This window comes from Brachyistius frenatus, unplaced genomic scaffold (genome assembly GCF_029030835.1).
Source record: "Brachyistius frenatus isolate BFR_SWC_R1_liver_20210118 unplaced genomic scaffold, ASM2903083v1 Contig_11, whole genome shotgun sequence".
In the NCBI taxonomy this organism is placed as follows: Eukaryota; Metazoa; Chordata; class Actinopteri; family Embiotocidae; genus Brachyistius; species Brachyistius frenatus.
In genome coordinates this window covers 797,285-815,237 of record NW_027210610.1, presented here as the reverse complement: position 1 = coordinate 815,237, position 17,953 = coordinate 797,285, and the positions used below count along the sequence as shown (strand labels likewise).

General features: G+C 43.0%; 1 protein-coding gene across 1 annotated transcript in view; it reads left to right on the top strand.

The window, feature by feature from the left end:
• fam20cb (FAM20C golgi associated secretory pathway kinase b) overlaps positions 1-13,575 on the top strand; it is a 53,619-nt gene extending 40,044 nt beyond the window's left edge. Inside the window, exons 4-11 of the mRNA XM_069691341.1 lie at positions 3,108-3,200; positions 8,485-8,600; positions 9,244-9,424; positions 9,850-9,959; positions 10,389-10,470; positions 10,649-10,708; positions 10,946-11,096; positions 11,791-13,575. Of these exons, the coding sequence (XP_069547442.1) occupies positions 3,108-3,200; positions 8,485-8,600; positions 9,244-9,424; positions 9,850-9,959; positions 10,389-10,470; positions 10,649-10,708; positions 10,946-11,096; positions 11,791-11,907 (910 nt within the window). The 3' untranslated portion in view covers positions 11,908-13,575. The remainder of the gene's footprint in view (positions 1-3,107; positions 3,201-8,484; positions 8,601-9,243; positions 9,425-9,849; positions 9,960-10,388; positions 10,471-10,648; positions 10,709-10,945; positions 11,097-11,790) is intronic.
• Positions 13,576-17,953: the final 4,378 nt, after the last annotated feature.

Genomic DNA, 17,953 nt, shown 5'->3' with positions numbered 1-17,953 from the left:
GCTTGTTAGCTTAGCTTAGCATAAAGATGTGAATAAACAGCCAGGCTAGTAACAACATCATGTCTAAAAGTAACAACATCTGCCTACCGACACTGCTCAAGCTCCCTAATTAAGACATCACCAAATAACAGGACTGACATCGCCACTGGTTGCCTGGCAACCAGGATGACAAAAAGACTTGTGGGAGCCCAGCAAAATAAATTAAAAAAGCACATAAACCCCCTCCTCACCCATCTGTACCATGTAAAACCACATTTTATTTTATCTTCCATCTTTCTTTTATTGTTCTTATATTTCATTTTATTTATCTATTTATTTTTAATGCTAGGTTTGTGGAGTCTGTACAAATTCCTGATTTTATATCATTCTGCTTACTGGAAAAATAAATAGAAAAGACCTGAAAATTAAAAATTTAAAAAAAAAAAAATAAACAAGTTGCAGCATTCCTGCTTCTACAACTTTCACAACCTTTACTGAAAGAAGGGCTCTTCTGGTAAATCTGGGGTCTAATGGAGTCAGATCAACTTGATTTATACTGCCCCATAGGGGCTTTAAAATATGAACAAAATGCAACACACTGTAATCTTAGAATTCAGATGTGATCTTTTCATGTCAGGAACTGATGAGGGATCCCTCTTCTACCCTGGATAATACATCCAAAGCATGTTGAGCAAATGCTTTAGCCACCAATTTGACTGACAAATTAAACCAGTGAACCAGTTTTGTTTTTTGTGCTGTAAATATATTCAAAGAACAAACTAGTGTTTGAATTTAAAATGAATTAAATTGAAAAAGCTTCTTCTTTTTCAATTTTAGATCAAATATAGTGTTTATTAGTGAGTTTTACAAGTGTTGGTAGGCGAATATGCCACCTTTGGATGGAGGCAGGCCTGTTTTCTTGTCTTCTTGATGCCAAGCTAAGCTAACTGTCCACTGTCATGCATGCGTGAGTGATATCGATCTTCTCCTCTCAGTGTTCTCAGGCTAGAAAACTCTTTATTTCCCAACAATCTGAACCACTTCCTTCTTTCCAAATTGCCGCCAACCAGCCACGGTCAACTACAGAAGAAACAAAACAGATCAACATTTATCAAACAGAAAATGGAGAAATTCTTCAGCTTGAATCGTTCATCTCCTTCTCACTTTGCTTCTAAACTTTTATCCCAAACTTCCTACATTATAGTCTCCAAAAGACGTCACTGATTTATTCATCTAAGACTTGCTTTCCTGTCATTTAGCTGGAAATAATTTCCAGCTCCTGACTTTGCACAACTGTCCCCGATGACAGAATGGTTGTAGTCGTTTCATGTGCTGGTGTGAATGATATGGTCCTGTTGCGGGGCCGAGCAGCGTTGGTGTAAATTGACACTGCTCCCCGCTTTCAAAGTCAGTATCATTTTTCCTTGATGTAGAGCGAGAGCTGTGTCCCTGAAGCGAGGCTATCCAGAAGAGAGCGATACAATCAACAGACAGCGCTCGGCCTTTACTGGCAGAGCCTCTGTGATTTGCTCGGGTGTGAGGCGCGAGCAAAAGAGAGACGAAGAGAGAGTGAGTAACTGAGATTTAGAAATGTAAAAAAAAAAGAAGGAGGATTGAGCTTCAATCACACACTGCGTATGCAAAATTTTGATACTGATCATTGCAGTATTACGGTTTAATATCTTTTGATAAGCTCCAAACTATATTCTAGGCTCTTTTAATGCAAAATGTACCCTCGAACTTCTCTGCCCACTTCGGTCGAACTTGGCCACCCATCTGCGCGAGGCTGCTTGTCAAATGCATCGGACGGAGGAAGATTAGAGAACGGGAGCCATAAAGAGAAGGAGGAAATTGAGGATGTTTCAGTGGATTGGAGGGTGTTTCTGGGCTCCATGTTGGGTTAGTTAATGACTGGTGCATATGTCAGCCACACAGCTGTGGACGTACAATCAGGAAGCCAGCTGAAGGAAGCGGGGTGACAGATGGAACAAGGAGAGGGAGAGAAAAAGAGAGAGAAGCAGACAGATATGTAGTATTAAGCCGCGGTTGCACAAGAAAAAAAAAAAAAAAAACTGCGAAAACAGTTGCGCGTGAGGGAGAGCAGTGGAGCAGAGGTGAGATAGAGGATTTTCAGTGAAATAAACACAGAGAGGCATCCAGAGGGAATAAACAGAGAAGGGGAGAAAGAGAAGTTGCCAAGATAGTTTCCATTCTTCTTATCCTCCCTCAACTAGCTGAAGTAGAAATGGCAGGGGCTGCAGTCCAAGTCATTACACTCAGCTGCCTCCCTGGAAAGTATTTACTGTTGTCAATAATAAAAATAAAAAAATAAAAAGCAAAGAGAAGGCACTGTGTGCAAAAGGAAGCAATAACTAGGATATGCAGCTCCTCTGTAAAATGACTGCACACTGATGATGGACTGGTCTCTTTGTATTCTCCCAAAGATATTAGCATATTTTCTATACCCAGCACCTTCTCCAGGAGTCTTTTCACCTTCCACTTCCTTTGACTTCACCTTTTTTTTTTTTTTTTTTTACCCCGGCCATCCTGTCTGTCCTGCTCCATTCTGGCCCATGTTCCATCAGCAGTGGGATTTAAGCCTTTAAGAGCCTCTTTTCCCTCCAGTAAGAGCTTTAAGGCAAAAATGCGTGTGGAAAGCATTTTTAAGGGGGTTGGAAGGATCAGAGCCAGACAGAAATAGGTACAGGCCGAGAACAGGAGCGGACGCTTCAGGAGGAAGTCTTTGACCTTGGATCGTCGCCTTCTCCTCGCCGCCCCACAAAACACCAACAGTAACTCCGATGAGGGGCTTTTTTTGTGAGGCAAGGACACTCGTTTATGGTGTCTCGGTTATTGCTCACAAACGCTGTTCGCAGTATTAGGTACACAGGTGTAAAGGCAGAGGGTTTTATTACTGACTGGGCCGCTGTGGAGTGAGACATCTGTGGAAGACATGGGTTTGATTTGAGTGTCCATGTGCAGTAAATCTATCAAATGCTGTGAATTCCTGTTGAACTCCTGCTCTGTGCAATGTTTTTTCAATCCAGATGTATGAATTGGTCTGTGATAATTGATTACATGTTCAGCTTGATGATAAACAATTGGACATCTTCTTTGTGCTCCTGCAGACAGACTCGGGAGCAGGAAACGCCGCCGGACTTCTTCTACTTCTCCGACTTTGAAAGACACAATGCTGAGATTGCAGCCTTTCATCTGGACAAGTAGGTGAAAACTAACCTGTCACGATGCTCAGGGGCTTCTGTGTGTGTGTGTGTGTGTGTGTGTGTGTGTGTGTGTGTGTGTGTGTGTGTGTGTGTGTGTGTGTGTGTGTGTGTGTGTGTGTGTGTGTGTGTGTGTGTGTGTGTGTGTGTGTGGTATATGGTGTTTGTAGTATTACATTGTCATATCTGTTGGATTTCAAGGCCATTTAAAGACAATGATACTGTAGATGATCTTGCCGCACGAAGCTGTTTTTTCATCGGCGAACTTGGCCTCATTCGGAGCACCATAAACTTAAACGAGGGAAAAAGACCCAATAGTCACGAAAAACATGCATTGTTCTGAATTAAAGATGACAAGTGTTTGGGAGTAATTCCACCAAGGCTACATGAAGTTTTAAAAACAAGCATCTATTTCAGTAGCTTTTTCCACATAAAACACTTGTACCGAGGTGCTGCTGGGTTCACAATGGTCAGGCTGAAAAAAACAGAACAAAATCGATGCAGCAGCATTAGAAACATTGTCTTTCTTTCTTCAACACATTCGTTTTCCCTTTCTGTCGATATCTTGCGCCTTCATTACCCACAATGCAACTCCGTGGCTGACAGATTCAGAGGGCTAGATTGAAACGCATGCTCTAAACTGCACGCTGTTGTGACTGGTTGTTTTACTGTCAGTCAACTGGTAATTAACCTGAATCCCAAACTCAATCCTCCCACACTGTAATAAACAATCACAGGCAGAGTCCCTTCCACCGATCCAACCCAGTACCAGCTGTACCAGTTGTAGCCTCGCATAGAGATGAGGAGAAGTTGAGAAGTTGAGGAGGTCTGGTGAACTCACTTCCTTCAAACTCCACATCCATAGATTTATTTTTTTTTTCATTTTCAGTGGGAAGTAAATAATTATAAAAATAGGAATGAAATTAAATAAAACAAGATAAAATGTGGTCAGGACAGACAGGTGAAAGTCTGATAGTGGTAACAGAACTACACAGGCCTTATATAAATATTCAGGTTTGTTAGGAACATGGTTAAAACCAGGAAAAGATGTAACTTGCCACAAACCAGAAGCCAAAGAAAGCTAAATAACCAAAATAACACTAAAGAGTCAGCTATAAAAAATATCCTTTGGGGCAGCAGTGGGTGTCAGGCCTTGAGCTCTATGACATCCAGAAACAGTCCTGTTGCTACAAACACTTTCAGCTGAATGAGAAAAAAAATCTGATGTTCTTGAATGTACTCCCAAGTGCTGCACTTGTTTCCATCCTTGAGGGCCAGCGTCCTGCAGGTTTTTGTTCCTCGCTGATTGCTAATTTTCCCGTCAGCTTGTTAACCACCTGGGAGGAGCACAGATCCTAAAGAGAACATGAGAGCCGGCTACCGCTGTCTTACAATAATGCTTCACACCTCCAGTGCAGAACTTTTTTTTCTCCACCTCCTGCCAGCGAGGGTAATCATGCATTCAGACAACTGGGAATTGGGAAAGTTCTCATTTGGGAATTTCCCACTTCCAAGTTGAGAGCGTTCACAAACAGGTAACATGGCAGCCAGCATGTGCTCTATTTCTGCTGCCTGAGACACATTTTCCTAGTTCAACAGGTGTATTTTCCAACAGAGAGGTCAGACGTTTGCTACTTCCCAGCTGCTCATGACCGTGCCATGTCTACAAAAACAGTACCCACGTGCGCTTGCATCATAGGCTCTGCCGCAGCCTACTGTGTACTGTTGCAGTAAAATTGGATAATTGTTCTGAGCATCACGATGACTTCTATCAATATCAGAATTTGATCTATTTTGTCCGATATCATTGAGAAAGTCTACAAGAGCTGGACGATTGAATTATTTTATATTTTCTGTGAAGTATTGCTAATTATTACAAGAGTTCTTCATTGCTTGATTAGTATAACGCGGTTGCATTTAGTGGCAGCTCAAAGGGTAAAAATGTTTTACTGAATAAATTGTCCTAGAGTTTAGGTTAAGGTTCACATTCAGGTTAGTTCAGGATTAGGATTAGGCTCAGAAGCAGGTCCTCCCAAGTATAGCAATACAGCTGAAGTAAATGTGTGTCTGAATACAGGCATGACTGCCGGCATATTTCTCTTCTGCGCATCAACGCCTTCCAGGCACTCTGCGCTTATTTGTACATTTGCTGCTCCCTCTCACCGTCCCCGTCCCTCAGAAACTCATCTTATTTTAAATTTTTTTTTTAAACCCAGTGAGCGGTGTGAGCTCGGCCCGTACAGCCGGGACTCTGAGCTCCAAGAGGCCATGAGTCATAGAGAACGAATGCCGCCCTCCCGCAGCTAGAATCTGACTGAACAATGACTGCAGCCTCGTTGCTTAGCTAACCACCACGCTCTGTGACTTCACTGCCTTTACAAGGCTGACACTTTATGGGCCACCGGCCTGCTGGAGAGACTTTAATGAAAAGAGAACTTCTCATGAGCCTCTGTGATCGGAGGGGAGAGAGAGAGAGAGAGAGAGAGAGAGAGAGAGAGAGAGAGAGAGAGAGAGAGAGAGAGAGAGAGAGAAGAAAAAGAAAAAGAAAAAGAAAAAGAAAGAGAGAGAAAAATAGTTTTAGTGGCAGTGTTGCTATTAAAGTGAAGCTGACGTCACTGTGGCTGTATGTTATTATGAGCAGAGCGATTGTGTTGTGGTGTGTATGCTGGTGTTGCTCTGTACTGACACAAGATGATACTGAGGTCACACACACACACACACACACACACACACACACACACACACACACACACACACACACACACACACACACACACACACACACAATGGGGCCACAGAGGGTAGGGATGTTGAATCTGCTTTTCCTTCAGGCACAATGACACAGTTCATCAGCAATTGCATTAGCAGCGGCGCTCTTCACCAGTCTGCTACACATCTGGTCCTCCTCTGTACACACACACATGAAAATACGCTCACACGCTCTAGCATATGAGTGGGTTCAGGGGAAGAGGAGGAAACCAAAGGCACAAAAGGCCCTGTGCCCATTCTAAATATAAGTCAGGCAGGGTTTGCCAAAAGCAGCGCTTTATTTTTTTTTCTCCCTTATTTTGTCTGTTCTAAATTAGGGCCTGTCCACAGAGCTGCTGCTGGTGCAGAGGCTGAGGCTACACTGCCTCCCAGGGGGCCCACAGACACACACAGGCTCTTTTAAAGCAGCACTCACTCGCACTCACTCGCACACACATACACACACACACACACACACACACACACACACACACACACACACACACACACACACACACACACACACACACACGAACACAAACACCCAGACAAGGTCTTTTCCTATTCAGGCTACCCTGCTTTAAGCGTCATTAATTATGTGATTGGCTTTAACTGGGAAGTGCACTTGGTATTGCAGCTTCAGGTAGTCAGCAGATATGAAGACACACAGGGCCCAATATGGCCTTAAAATATTTAACCACATACAGTAGCTCCAAATTTATGAGCCACTCTCAGCTTATACATTTTTCACCTGGGAATACAGTATGTGGAAGAGTGATCCCGACCGGTGTTGTGTGCGTCTCTCAATCAATGAATATAACATGAGTTTAAAATAGCCACTGTGGGAATGAGGTTTATTAAAGACAGAAAAAGTGTGATGAAGAGTGACAAAGGAAGGCGGCCCTCGCTGTTCCCTTTAGCGTGGCAGCAGGCCCAGGCCCAGCAGGCCAAAACAGCACTGTACAAACCTCCATCCTGTGTCCATCTGTCTGTTTGACAGTGAGGAGGAAAGAGACATGACTGCCTGTCTCACTCCGCCCGCCTACTACTTGATGGCATCATTTGTACGATCTTTTTCTCTCTGTCTCCACCTGGTTCCTTCCCCCTCTCTCTCTGTAGTCTCGTTCCCCTGCCTCCATCTTTAATCTCGCTCCGTCTTCCTGTGTCTCTCTGCCCCCAGGCCTCAGCCATTAGGTGTTGTCGGGGGTATCAATTTTTAAAGAGCCCGTGCTGATTTTGTAGTTGGGTGGTATTGATGGCAGCGGCTGCACATGAATAAAAAAGGCATGTGGCACGCACATCTCTCAATATAACACAGCCATATTAAACCTTTCTCTCCATCGTACATCGACACTTATGCTAGTTTCCAGTTAAAAGAAGTAACAAACTTAAAATCCCCAAATCGAATAGAGACATCTTTAATCTGGAAGTCTATGTTTCCAATAAATGTATATTAAATTTAGAGAGTTAAAATGTGTTTGATGTTGAATCAATGCCACAGGCAGGTTTATGACCACGTAGTGTTACTCTCAGGTCCTTCCTTATGTCACAGTGCCCCCTGTTGGCAGCAACATTATATCACATGTGGTTTCATTACATTAAGCTGACGCTTTTATCCAAAGCGACTTACAACGCACTGATGGTACACCATCGGGAGCAATTTTAGGGTTCAGTGTCTTGCTCAAGGACACTTAAGCATGTGGACAGGAGGAGCTGGGATCAAACCACCAACCTTCTGATTAGTGTGCAACCCACTCTACCAACTGAGCTACAGCCTCCACCACACAGTTTCACTATGAGAGTACAGTTTGTTTGCACCACTGGCCTGATGGATAAATCACTGGTTCCCCTCAGTGAAGGAGCATGTGTTCAAAAATATGTGCGTCAGGTCTGTGTGTTTGGGCTTTACTTAATTATGACTCTCTGAGGAGGCGTGAGCAGATTAATGACCTCCCTCAGCTGTGTGTCGCTGCCACTCCCGCAACTGTTGGTTCGTGGCCCGAATCAGCAGGACAGGCAACATGACTAATATCCTGTTGTTTTTAGAAGACAGGCACCTCATCAGTTTTGCCTCAGACTCTCTGGGGAGGCGTGCCTCAATATTTGAAAATTTGTACTCTAAAGGCTGAACCATACACTGTATACAAAAGTGTTTTAAAAGTGAAGCCAACGCAGAAGTGCTTTCAAGTGCAATACCGCTGAGGACCACTAGGGGCTGGCTCCAAAAAAACTCTTGACTCTATTAGACTCCCATTCAAAAAGCATTAACTTCTCTCATGAAATACAAAGTCAATTAATTTTTTTTTCCAAAAGTCATTATGGTGTCATATTGCTAAATTCACTCCTTCTGATCCATATTATGATGTTCCCTCTGAAAATAATTCAGCGGTATGTTTCGGGGTGTCCCCGGTTTGATTGACCTGCCCTCCCATCTCTTCCAATTATGGTCACTTCTGTTCAAAATGCCAGACTCGAGGCTTCAAAACAGAAGCTCACAAACCAATGGCTGACGTCAGTATTTGTCTCTGTCCCGTAGGATCCTGGACTTCCGTCGTGTCCCCCCTGTGGCCGGCAGGTTGGTCAACATGACAAAGGAGATCCGAGATGTTACGCGAGACAAAAAGCTCTGGAGGACCTTCTTCATTTCACCAGGTACACAGTGAAAACAGGCCGAGTTACCAGTTTCAGAGACTCACCTATAGTCGAAAACTTAAAGATAATTTTACTACGGCCACATCACTGATGAATACACAGCTTCAGTGTAAATCAACTGTTTCACAAACCATCAATTGTATTTTTGTGACAACACTCAGAAGGTAAACAACCATGAAATATCCTTAGCTTAGACCCCAACAGTCTTTTCAACATGCAAAAGGAAAAGCCCAGCAAAAAATGAGCAGTTTTTAAAATGTGGAGCAAAGCGAGTCGTGTGCCCTGAATTACTGGGATACAGCACTCATTTGCATGGGATTAGTATTATCAGGGGACTTTACTTTGTGCCAAAGCATGACAGTTAATTAGCGATGCAACTTTACTTTACATTATACACATGGAAAATTCTCACAGGATTAAAATTACTGACCATCGCAGCAATTAATACAGGTCAGTGGATGTCCCCAGGTAACTTTAATCATGTGCAAAGTGGGCTTTAAGTATATGTGGAGTGAATGACTAAAGGGCAGAGAGAGCGTAGTCACTCAGTATTAAACACTGAGTGGCATCAGAGAATATATCTAAATGTAGCGTTTTGTTGTGTCATGTTTAACACAGTTTAACTCCTTTTTCTGTCTCTCAGCCAACAACGTGTGTTTCTACGGAGAGTGCTCGTACTACTGCTCCACTGAGCACGCTCTGTGCGGCAAACCCGACCAGATAGAAGGATCCCTGGCCGCCTTCCTCCCGGACCTGGCCCTCGCCAAGCGCAAGACCTGGAGGAACCCGTGGAGACGCTCCTACCATAAACGCAAGAAGGCCGAGTAAGACATCGATTGAGCAATCGAGAACAGTGCTGCGTTCACAGGCGCTCAATAGAAGCAGACGCTGAGGGATTCTCTGCTGAGTAGAGTCCTGTAGGTCCAGCTGTCAGAGGGTATTTATTACACTCGCTGTCAGTTAGCAGGAGCAATAATTCACCAGAGCTGAGCAAGAGATCTGTGTGTCAGAGCTGACTGTACACATCTTTTAATGTTAGAAAGCAATTCATTATATTCTTGTTGTTATTAAGACAAAACACACACACAAACACACACAGACCTTTGTTTCCAAAAATTGTCTTATGAGTAACAGGATAAAAATTCAGGGGGGGAGCGGGGGGGGGTGGATGCATTTAAGTGACATTTTTCCAAAGAAGATCCCTAAATTCTAGTAGATTGATATTATTATGTTTTCTTTAACCTTTTAGATGGGAGGTTGACCCAGACTACTGCGAGGAGGTCAAACAGACTCCACCTTATGACAGCGGCACGCGACTGCTGGACATCATGGACATGACCGTCTTTGACTTCCTCATGGGTGAGTCGGCACGTCGGACACAAAACCACAATGAGTTGTTTTTTTTAAAACACTGAAGGGGAGGATTTTTGAATGCGTCCTGAAGTGACAAACAAATGTTATCACCCTGAGATTTCACTGCCAGCACCGTTTCACGGGTCAGATAATGGGCTAAATATTCATGTGAGTAACTGTACCAACCCGATATCACGTCATAGCTTCTAATACACCCGTCAGTGTCACGTATCCCTTTTAATGCCGCTTCACATGACCTCCATCTTCAGCCTCGGTCATACACGCGTGTGCTTTTCACTCTTAGGCGAGGCAAAGCTTGACACTGACCTGGTGTCCTCTAGTGGACTGAAGAGTGTATTACAGGCTTTGGCGTGATACCACATGGACTGTGGCGTTTCGATCGTGGCTGAATTGTCGGCTTTATTCCCCTTACAGGGAACATGGATCGGCACCATTACGAGACGTTCGAAAAGTTTGGAAATGAGACCTTCATCATCCATCTAGACAACGGTAGAGGGTAAGTCGGAACATGGTCACTCAAGACTCACCACACTCGTCATTTATAACTGCGCTGCTTTGATAATCTGACTCCTGGGTTTGACTAGGTGTCATGAACATAATGTCCAGAAATGTGGAACAACATAAAAAAAAAATGTCTTATCACCATCGTGCCTCTTTTTTTTTTTCCCCTCTAGCTTTGGAAAGCACTCCCATGATGAGATGTCCATTCTGGTGCCGCTGACTCAGTGCTGCAGGTACAGTCTTCTTTGTGCTGGTTTAATATGGGTCAATGAGAAGAAGGTGATGGCTTTATTGACCCTGAAGGAGAAGAAAAAAAAAAGTCCAGAGTCCAATCTGTTTGCAGCTATTTAAGTTGCTGATAATAGTGGTATAATCCTACGCAGCTCCTAATGTTTGCAAGATCTGCAGATGCACGGATAAAAATGGCGAGGCCACACTTCTTCTTTTCCCCCGCCGCTCTCTTTCTGCAGGGTAAGGAAGTCGACCCACTTGCGTCTGCAGCTGCTGGCTAAGGAGGAATACAAGCTGTCCACGCTCATGGCAGAGTCCCTGGTGAGGGACCGCCTCACTCCCATCCTTATCCAGCCGCACCTGGACGCCATGGACCGACGACTGCGGCAGGTCAGTGCTTCGTCTGATGCAGCGTGTCTTTTTATTTGAGTCGTTAAAGTAGCCTCGGAACAATCAGTTTGTCAATCAACAGATTACGACTAAAACTATTTTGATAATCAATTCAGTGTTTTTTTTAAGTCAGTAATTCTTCGAGAAAAAAAATGCCAAATATTGACTCCAAGATTTACTGCTATTCTTCATCCTCTGCGGTAGTAAATCTTTAAGTTTTAACTGTCGGATGGGCAAAACAAGTAATTTGAAGACTTGGATTCTGGGAACTTTTGACATTTTTCACTGTTTTCTAACAGTTAGAATTTTAAAGACAAGAGTAATGAATAGATGGAATAATTAAGAATTTATCTACATGTTGATTGATAATAAGAATAACTGTTAGTAAAGCCCAGATTAAAAAGAATGGTTCAATAATAACAAAGACTGTTTAAGATGAACGAACTGTTTCAAGGCTCTAACTTCAGATTTACTGTAGAGACGTGAGCGTGGGCTCAGTCTCCTCGTCTAATTCTTGACAAGGAGGTTAATCAGAGTTTTAACCCCAAAAAAATGTTTAAACTGTCATTGTGTCAGTGTTTCTTTTTAAAAGCCCAAAAGGTACTTTAACTTTTTTTTACTTCTATTTGTGACCAGAAATTGTTACAAAAGCCTTTCATCACTTCAACCTGGTCTTGTGGTTTGCTGTCACCAGGTGCTACATGTGCTGTCGGAGTGCATCGAGAAGGAGGGTTACAGGTACGTGGTAGAGGACGACCTTCAGGGGGACCAAGGGACAGGCCACGCCCACAGCGGTCCAAGACGGAGGTAGCTGCCTGGGGGTGCTGGCGGCTGGATTAGACTGACTCCCCGTAGAAAGGAGACCGGACTGAGCTAATCCAGTCTTTCTCTTAAACCGAACTGGCATCTTGTAGCACAGATGCGCTCCATCTGTGCCGAGTTTCTCACAGGGCTTCGATTTTTGGTGAACTCACAGGGAAGCCCACCTGGCTGAGGTAACACGAGCTGCGAGGACAGTGAAGCCTGCTGGATGGGACAGGGACTTTGACAGACTGACTTTAGCCGTCACGAAGCATGAGGACACAGGTGATGTCAAAAACTTCTGGATGGATCAGAACTGAACCACCGCACATCACCTGGACTCCTTAAAACATCCAACCCTGACTGTAGTGTAGGATAGCGTCACCGCAGCTGACTCAGACACCCACCGACCCGCTGCAGCAACCAAACCATTAAAGTCTTGCAAGAGACGCCTTCTCTGTGTCTGGTTCAGGACCCTTTTTTTTGAATTCAGTGAATTCTGAGGGACTTGTAAAGAATCGCCCCGCCCCCCTCTTCACAAGTTGAATTATGTGTTCCTACTTATTGTTGGTATTGCAAGTGTTTCAGTTGAACATACACAGTGGACGACGAGGAGGAAGAGGAGGAGGTGGGCTTCCTGTTTTCCTCATTATCAGAATAATATTTTATTGATTTGCTGCAGAACATTGTGTCTTTTTTTATTTTTTATTTCTGCTGATTGTTTCAGCATCTCATCATTTAAGAGCTAAATATTTGATTGGAGTGCAGGTTTACTCCTGGATTTGTCTGTTAATTTTGCCCTTAAATGTTACATATCAAATGAGAGAGTATTTATTAAAATTCATATTTATTGTTTGAAATGAATCAGTAACACAACATCATTACTTGTTATTGAGTTTACATCACAGTGGTGCACTTCCTCGTTTGTCCAAAAGAGGGCAAACTGAGCACGTGCAGAAGTAGCCGCTAGGCCACCGACCCTCTCCATAGTCCAGCCCACTCAAAAGATCAAACCTGCTTTACAGCCACCATAAATCATCACCTGTGTTTACAGCATTTTAATTTTCCAACTACTGTTTTTCTGTTTTTATTTTTTCTTACAGTGCAACACATATGAGGTTTAAGTTTATGGTACCAAAAGCCAAATGTGACACTAATAGTTTTCTATTCTTGTTTCTTTGTAATATATTTGATGTCCAGATGTTGCTGTTGTGGAGAGATTATTTTTCAGGATGTATATTTCATTCATCATCAACAGCTGATAGCTTAACTGTTGGTGTCAATGATTCAGTCACTGGCTGAAAGTTAATATATACAGTAGGAAAATCTAGTGCCTGTGCAATGATAGAAATACTTGAATGTCTGGTTTCATAGCAGAAAGGTTTAAACTCCTCCCAGGTGTGAGCTATAGATACGGTGCGGAGGTGTACATATATGTATGTACTGACTCCATCTGTTCCACAAGGGTTTTATTATCCTGTCTGAGTTTCCACAGTCCTGTGTCAGGGCGGTACCATGTGTATGGATGTATGGGTGGATCCATGGAGAACCTTAGATGGTGTTCTTGAAGTGAAAATGCTTCTTTTATTTTATTCAACTCATTGTTTCTGTGGATTTTATTTTCTATTTCTTTGCATCATGGTAAAAGTGCAATAAAACAAAATAAGTATAATACGGAGTTTGTTAGTTGTTATTTGTTTATCATGCATCTTATTAGACAATATTTAAGCAATAACTCACAGTTCATTGTCATAAAATATAACACATCTATATAGTTCAATAACATTTTACATCCCAAAGTTGAGGTGATCTCTCATGATTATAAAACATAAATGTTTTTGATAGTTTGTCACTGGATGGTACTAAAACTGAAAGAGCCAAAGACTCGGCGACTTCAAGCTTACAAGACCTGAGAAACTTTCTATTACTTCTCTTAACTTTTTGACGTGTAAAATGGGTCGAATGCTCCTTCAAAATGCTTTGACCTTATTTGACCTCTGCTGGCAGACAGAAGAATTACAGAAGCTTCTTGCATGATTCATCAGTTAAATTACTCCAAATTTACTCTGATCAAAAACGGTCCTTTGACACAGTGCACACAAATCATTCTTTTCAACATGATAATTAAATCAAAATTACAACTAAGAATATGATCACTTCGATCAGAGGTTTCCAAACTTGTCATGCCGTGTACTGCTGTACTCCTTCCTACTGCATATAAGGAAAAAAAATGTCTTTGAATCAAATTCACAGATTTAAAAGCTAAATAACAACAACATTTTTCTATTGCAAAATCAAAGAATGCATGCATCAAGCTAACATTAATGCTATTTATATGTCAGATATTACATTTTATTTTTGTATTTGCATATAATACTTTGCATTTTGTGTGATTTATAGATCATCTCAGAATAAATACCCAAAGCTTTTCTGTTGTGAAAACGCTGCAGCATGAGACTATCTCTATTCAAGATGAACACAACAGACCTCAAACTTCAAAACTGTCGGTGTTTCAGCTGCTTCAGAGGGGCTGAATAGGTGAACACAGGCCTGTTCTCCAGGTCTTATCTGCAGCACACTACAGCACCCAGTATAATTTGACAGTGAATGGTGGCAGTGAGGATGGCTGCACAGTACAGTGCGAAGGAAAATGGCCCTCAGCTCCAGATCTGTGCGTAAGCATGTTTACGGTTCCCAGTGCACTGTTGTGTTTTGATAACCTTTCTTCAACAGAACAGCCCCCGGAAAAGCTCCTCGGTTGGTTTACATAAATGCATGTGTACACACACACACACACACACACACACACACACACACACACACACACACACACACACACACACACACACACACACACACACACACACACACACACACACAGAGAGAGAGAGAGGCAGACGATGGGTGAATCGAGGAAGCGGTGTCTGAGACAACCATCAGAGGGACAGAGAGTGACCAGAAGAGAACTAAGGGCTGCAATCACCGCAGCCGGCCGCAGACGGGACGCCGGAGGAAGTCTCGTCATGGGAGCGAGCCACGAGGTGCTTATCAGATCTCAGTTCAAACCAACCTGATACAGTGACCTCTTCTTCTCCTCCACACTCCTCTGTTGGTCCTATTTACAGCTTTGTATGAATCAGTCTGGAAGCTTGACAGTTCACCTGAATGAGCTCAAATCATTCATGCAAAAAATATCATGAGGGTCGATTACAAAAATAAATTACCACGCTCAGCTCAGCACAGTTTCAAGGGAGACAACCAAGATTAGTTTGACCAGTTCAGTACCCAGCCAGATATGAAACATGGTCACAGTCTTCCCTTCTGTTCCTGAGCTATGGCAGTGAATATTATTACTGCTGAACATTATGGTGTCAAAATGAAATTGACTTTTGACCTTTTGTAAATAAAATGTCAGAATTTTATCCTGTAGACATTTGTGTAAAATTTCATCATAATCAACACCTTATTTTTTTCCCCCACCGTGACGTCACCCATTGGTTTGTGAGCTGCCATTTTGAAGCCTCAAGTCAAGCCTTTTGAAGCATTTTTCCCGTGGCAGTAAAGGTTGTTTGGAGGCAGAAGTGACCATATTTGGACGAGACGGGGAGGAGGGAAGGGTGGATCTGACCTGCCCAAAACATACCTCTCTTTGAGGCCTAATATCTAATTAATGATGGAATTATTTTCAGAAGGATCACCTGATCACTGATCAGAAGGAGTGAATTTAGTGAATGACACCATAATGACTTGTGGAATAAATGCCTTGTCTTTGTATTTCATGAGAGAATTTGATGCTTTTTGAATAAGAGTCTATTTGAGCCAGTGGTTTTTTGAACCCCATCCCCTAGTGGCCATCAGTGGTATTGCACGCGGGCACTTCAGCATTAGCTTCAGACCCGATTACGATCCATTTCCAATTTTTATATACAGCCTATGGTTTGTGGCCAGAAACGTTTTTTGTGAGATCACTGTTACCTTGACTTTCGACCTGTCATCACCAAAATCGAATGAGTTCATCCCTGAACGTTTGTGCCAAATTTGGAGAAATTCCGTCAAGGCGTTCCTGAGATATCACTTTTAAGAGAATGTAATGGACAGACAAATCAAAAACATGTCTGTGGCCACGGCGGCCACCACATGGAGGCATGAAAAAAACCTGAAATCCCATCTAGCAAAGCCTACAAAACGTCCCCTTAAAACCTGCAAATTAACTAAAAATGAAGAGGCCTCATCAGTGAATTAACACTACGACCCTGGTACCTGCTGCTCAGCGTGGGTCCACCCACCTTCAACTGACCCCTTTTGACCTGCTCTTCAAAACCTCCTGTACAGAGCCGAGTAAATAGAGACAAGTCAATCTTTTCATGAAGCCGCGTGGAAAATCTGGTCCTGCATCTAAAACTGAGCACAGATTTGACCTTTCAGCTGCTTCTGTGGCCTATCAGAAATAAACAAAAGTCTAATGTCTGAGTGTAGCACCAATATAAGGCCCATCTAGGTGACTCCTGCACCAGCGAGGCCACACACGGAGGCCCGGCAGACCTCAGGCTGTTTTCCCGGCCTCTGTCGCCTCACGGGAGACCTCCAATTGCCCCGTTAAGATCCCTTCAAAATACACATCCCCCTGTTTTATAGACACGGAAACAATTTACGGCCATTATAGAGCATTATAGATAGCATCTACAAAACTTCCCGTTGTTGACTAAACGTCTGCCAGAGTGGACACACGCACAGAAACGCACGCACACGTGCGCACACACGCGCACGCACGCACACACCCTAAATAGTTAACGGAGAGGGAAAAAAAGAAAAACAAAGATGCAAAGGATTTTGTTTGTTGATTTGGGACTAGCTGTTTTAAGTACAGTTACAGAGATTAGACTATAAAAAGAAGCAAAATAAAACATGAAGGCAGCCTACGAGCCCAGCGGACCACCCAGGATCCTGCTGGAGGAGACGAGCCGTCGATCCAGGACACTGTGTGAGGACGCTGCTACTGGGCTGGATCAACTCACATAGCAGGGGTGCTTCACTGATGTCACATGTCAGAGGTCTGCTCAGCCTGTCATAAAAGTTTGATAATATCTTCTTTGGTTTTGGAGGAGCTTTGTAAAATCTGAGGAAATCAAGAAATTTTGAGCTGGGATTGAATATAGATACATTTCATACGTAGTTTGTTAGTGAAATAAACAGAAAAATTAAAAAACAGGATGTACCCACAGCTTTAAAGTCCCTCTTGGTTTCCAGTCAGAAATAGCCTATTTCACTATAACATGAAATATTCATTGGAAAATAAACACAATTTCAAGTTAAATTTGCATGTGAGTTATTATTTATTAAAAGTGTGACATTACTTTTTTAGACGGTGGTCTGATCCACATCAACAGAAACACATGAACTTTACCAGATCCGTGTTCCTGTAAGCTGAACCCAACTGGTACGGACAAATTTGAGACCAAAAGTACAAATTATTGTGTATAAATCTTAAGTGACTGGCACATTTGAAAATGACCGACACTGAATCTGAGGCTTTGGCTGGTCCAGGTTGGGTTACAGACCTCCAGGATGGAGTTTGTGAGTTGTGGGTGTTTGTCAGGAAAAGAAGTTTGGATTAAACACATTATTAAAAGGCATTATGGGTAATGCAGACTCTAGTATTTTCTTGCTTGACTCACGGGAGGGACTAAAAGCCAGCATGAGTACTTTCCCCAGATTGACTCTGACATATTTCTGCCAGAAATCACACACATAAAAATGAATGAAATTGTTTATAAGATGTGATTTTATCGGTTGTTAAAAGCACTAACGATGCACAGAGTTCGAAGAGGTTTCTGGGAGTCTGGAGACCAGCAGCTGCTCCTGCAGAGCGTGCTGGGACGAGGAGGGGAGAGGGGGGCTGGAGGCAGCCGTCATCAGCAGCGCTCAGAGTGAGTGTCAGCTGGCTGAGCAGAGCATGGTGGCAGAGCAGAGCAGCAGGACAGGGTGTTGCTGCTGGGCTTTGGCCAGGACAGTCAGAAAGGAGCCGCTCAGTTTGGATCTCACATCTGACTCCTCAA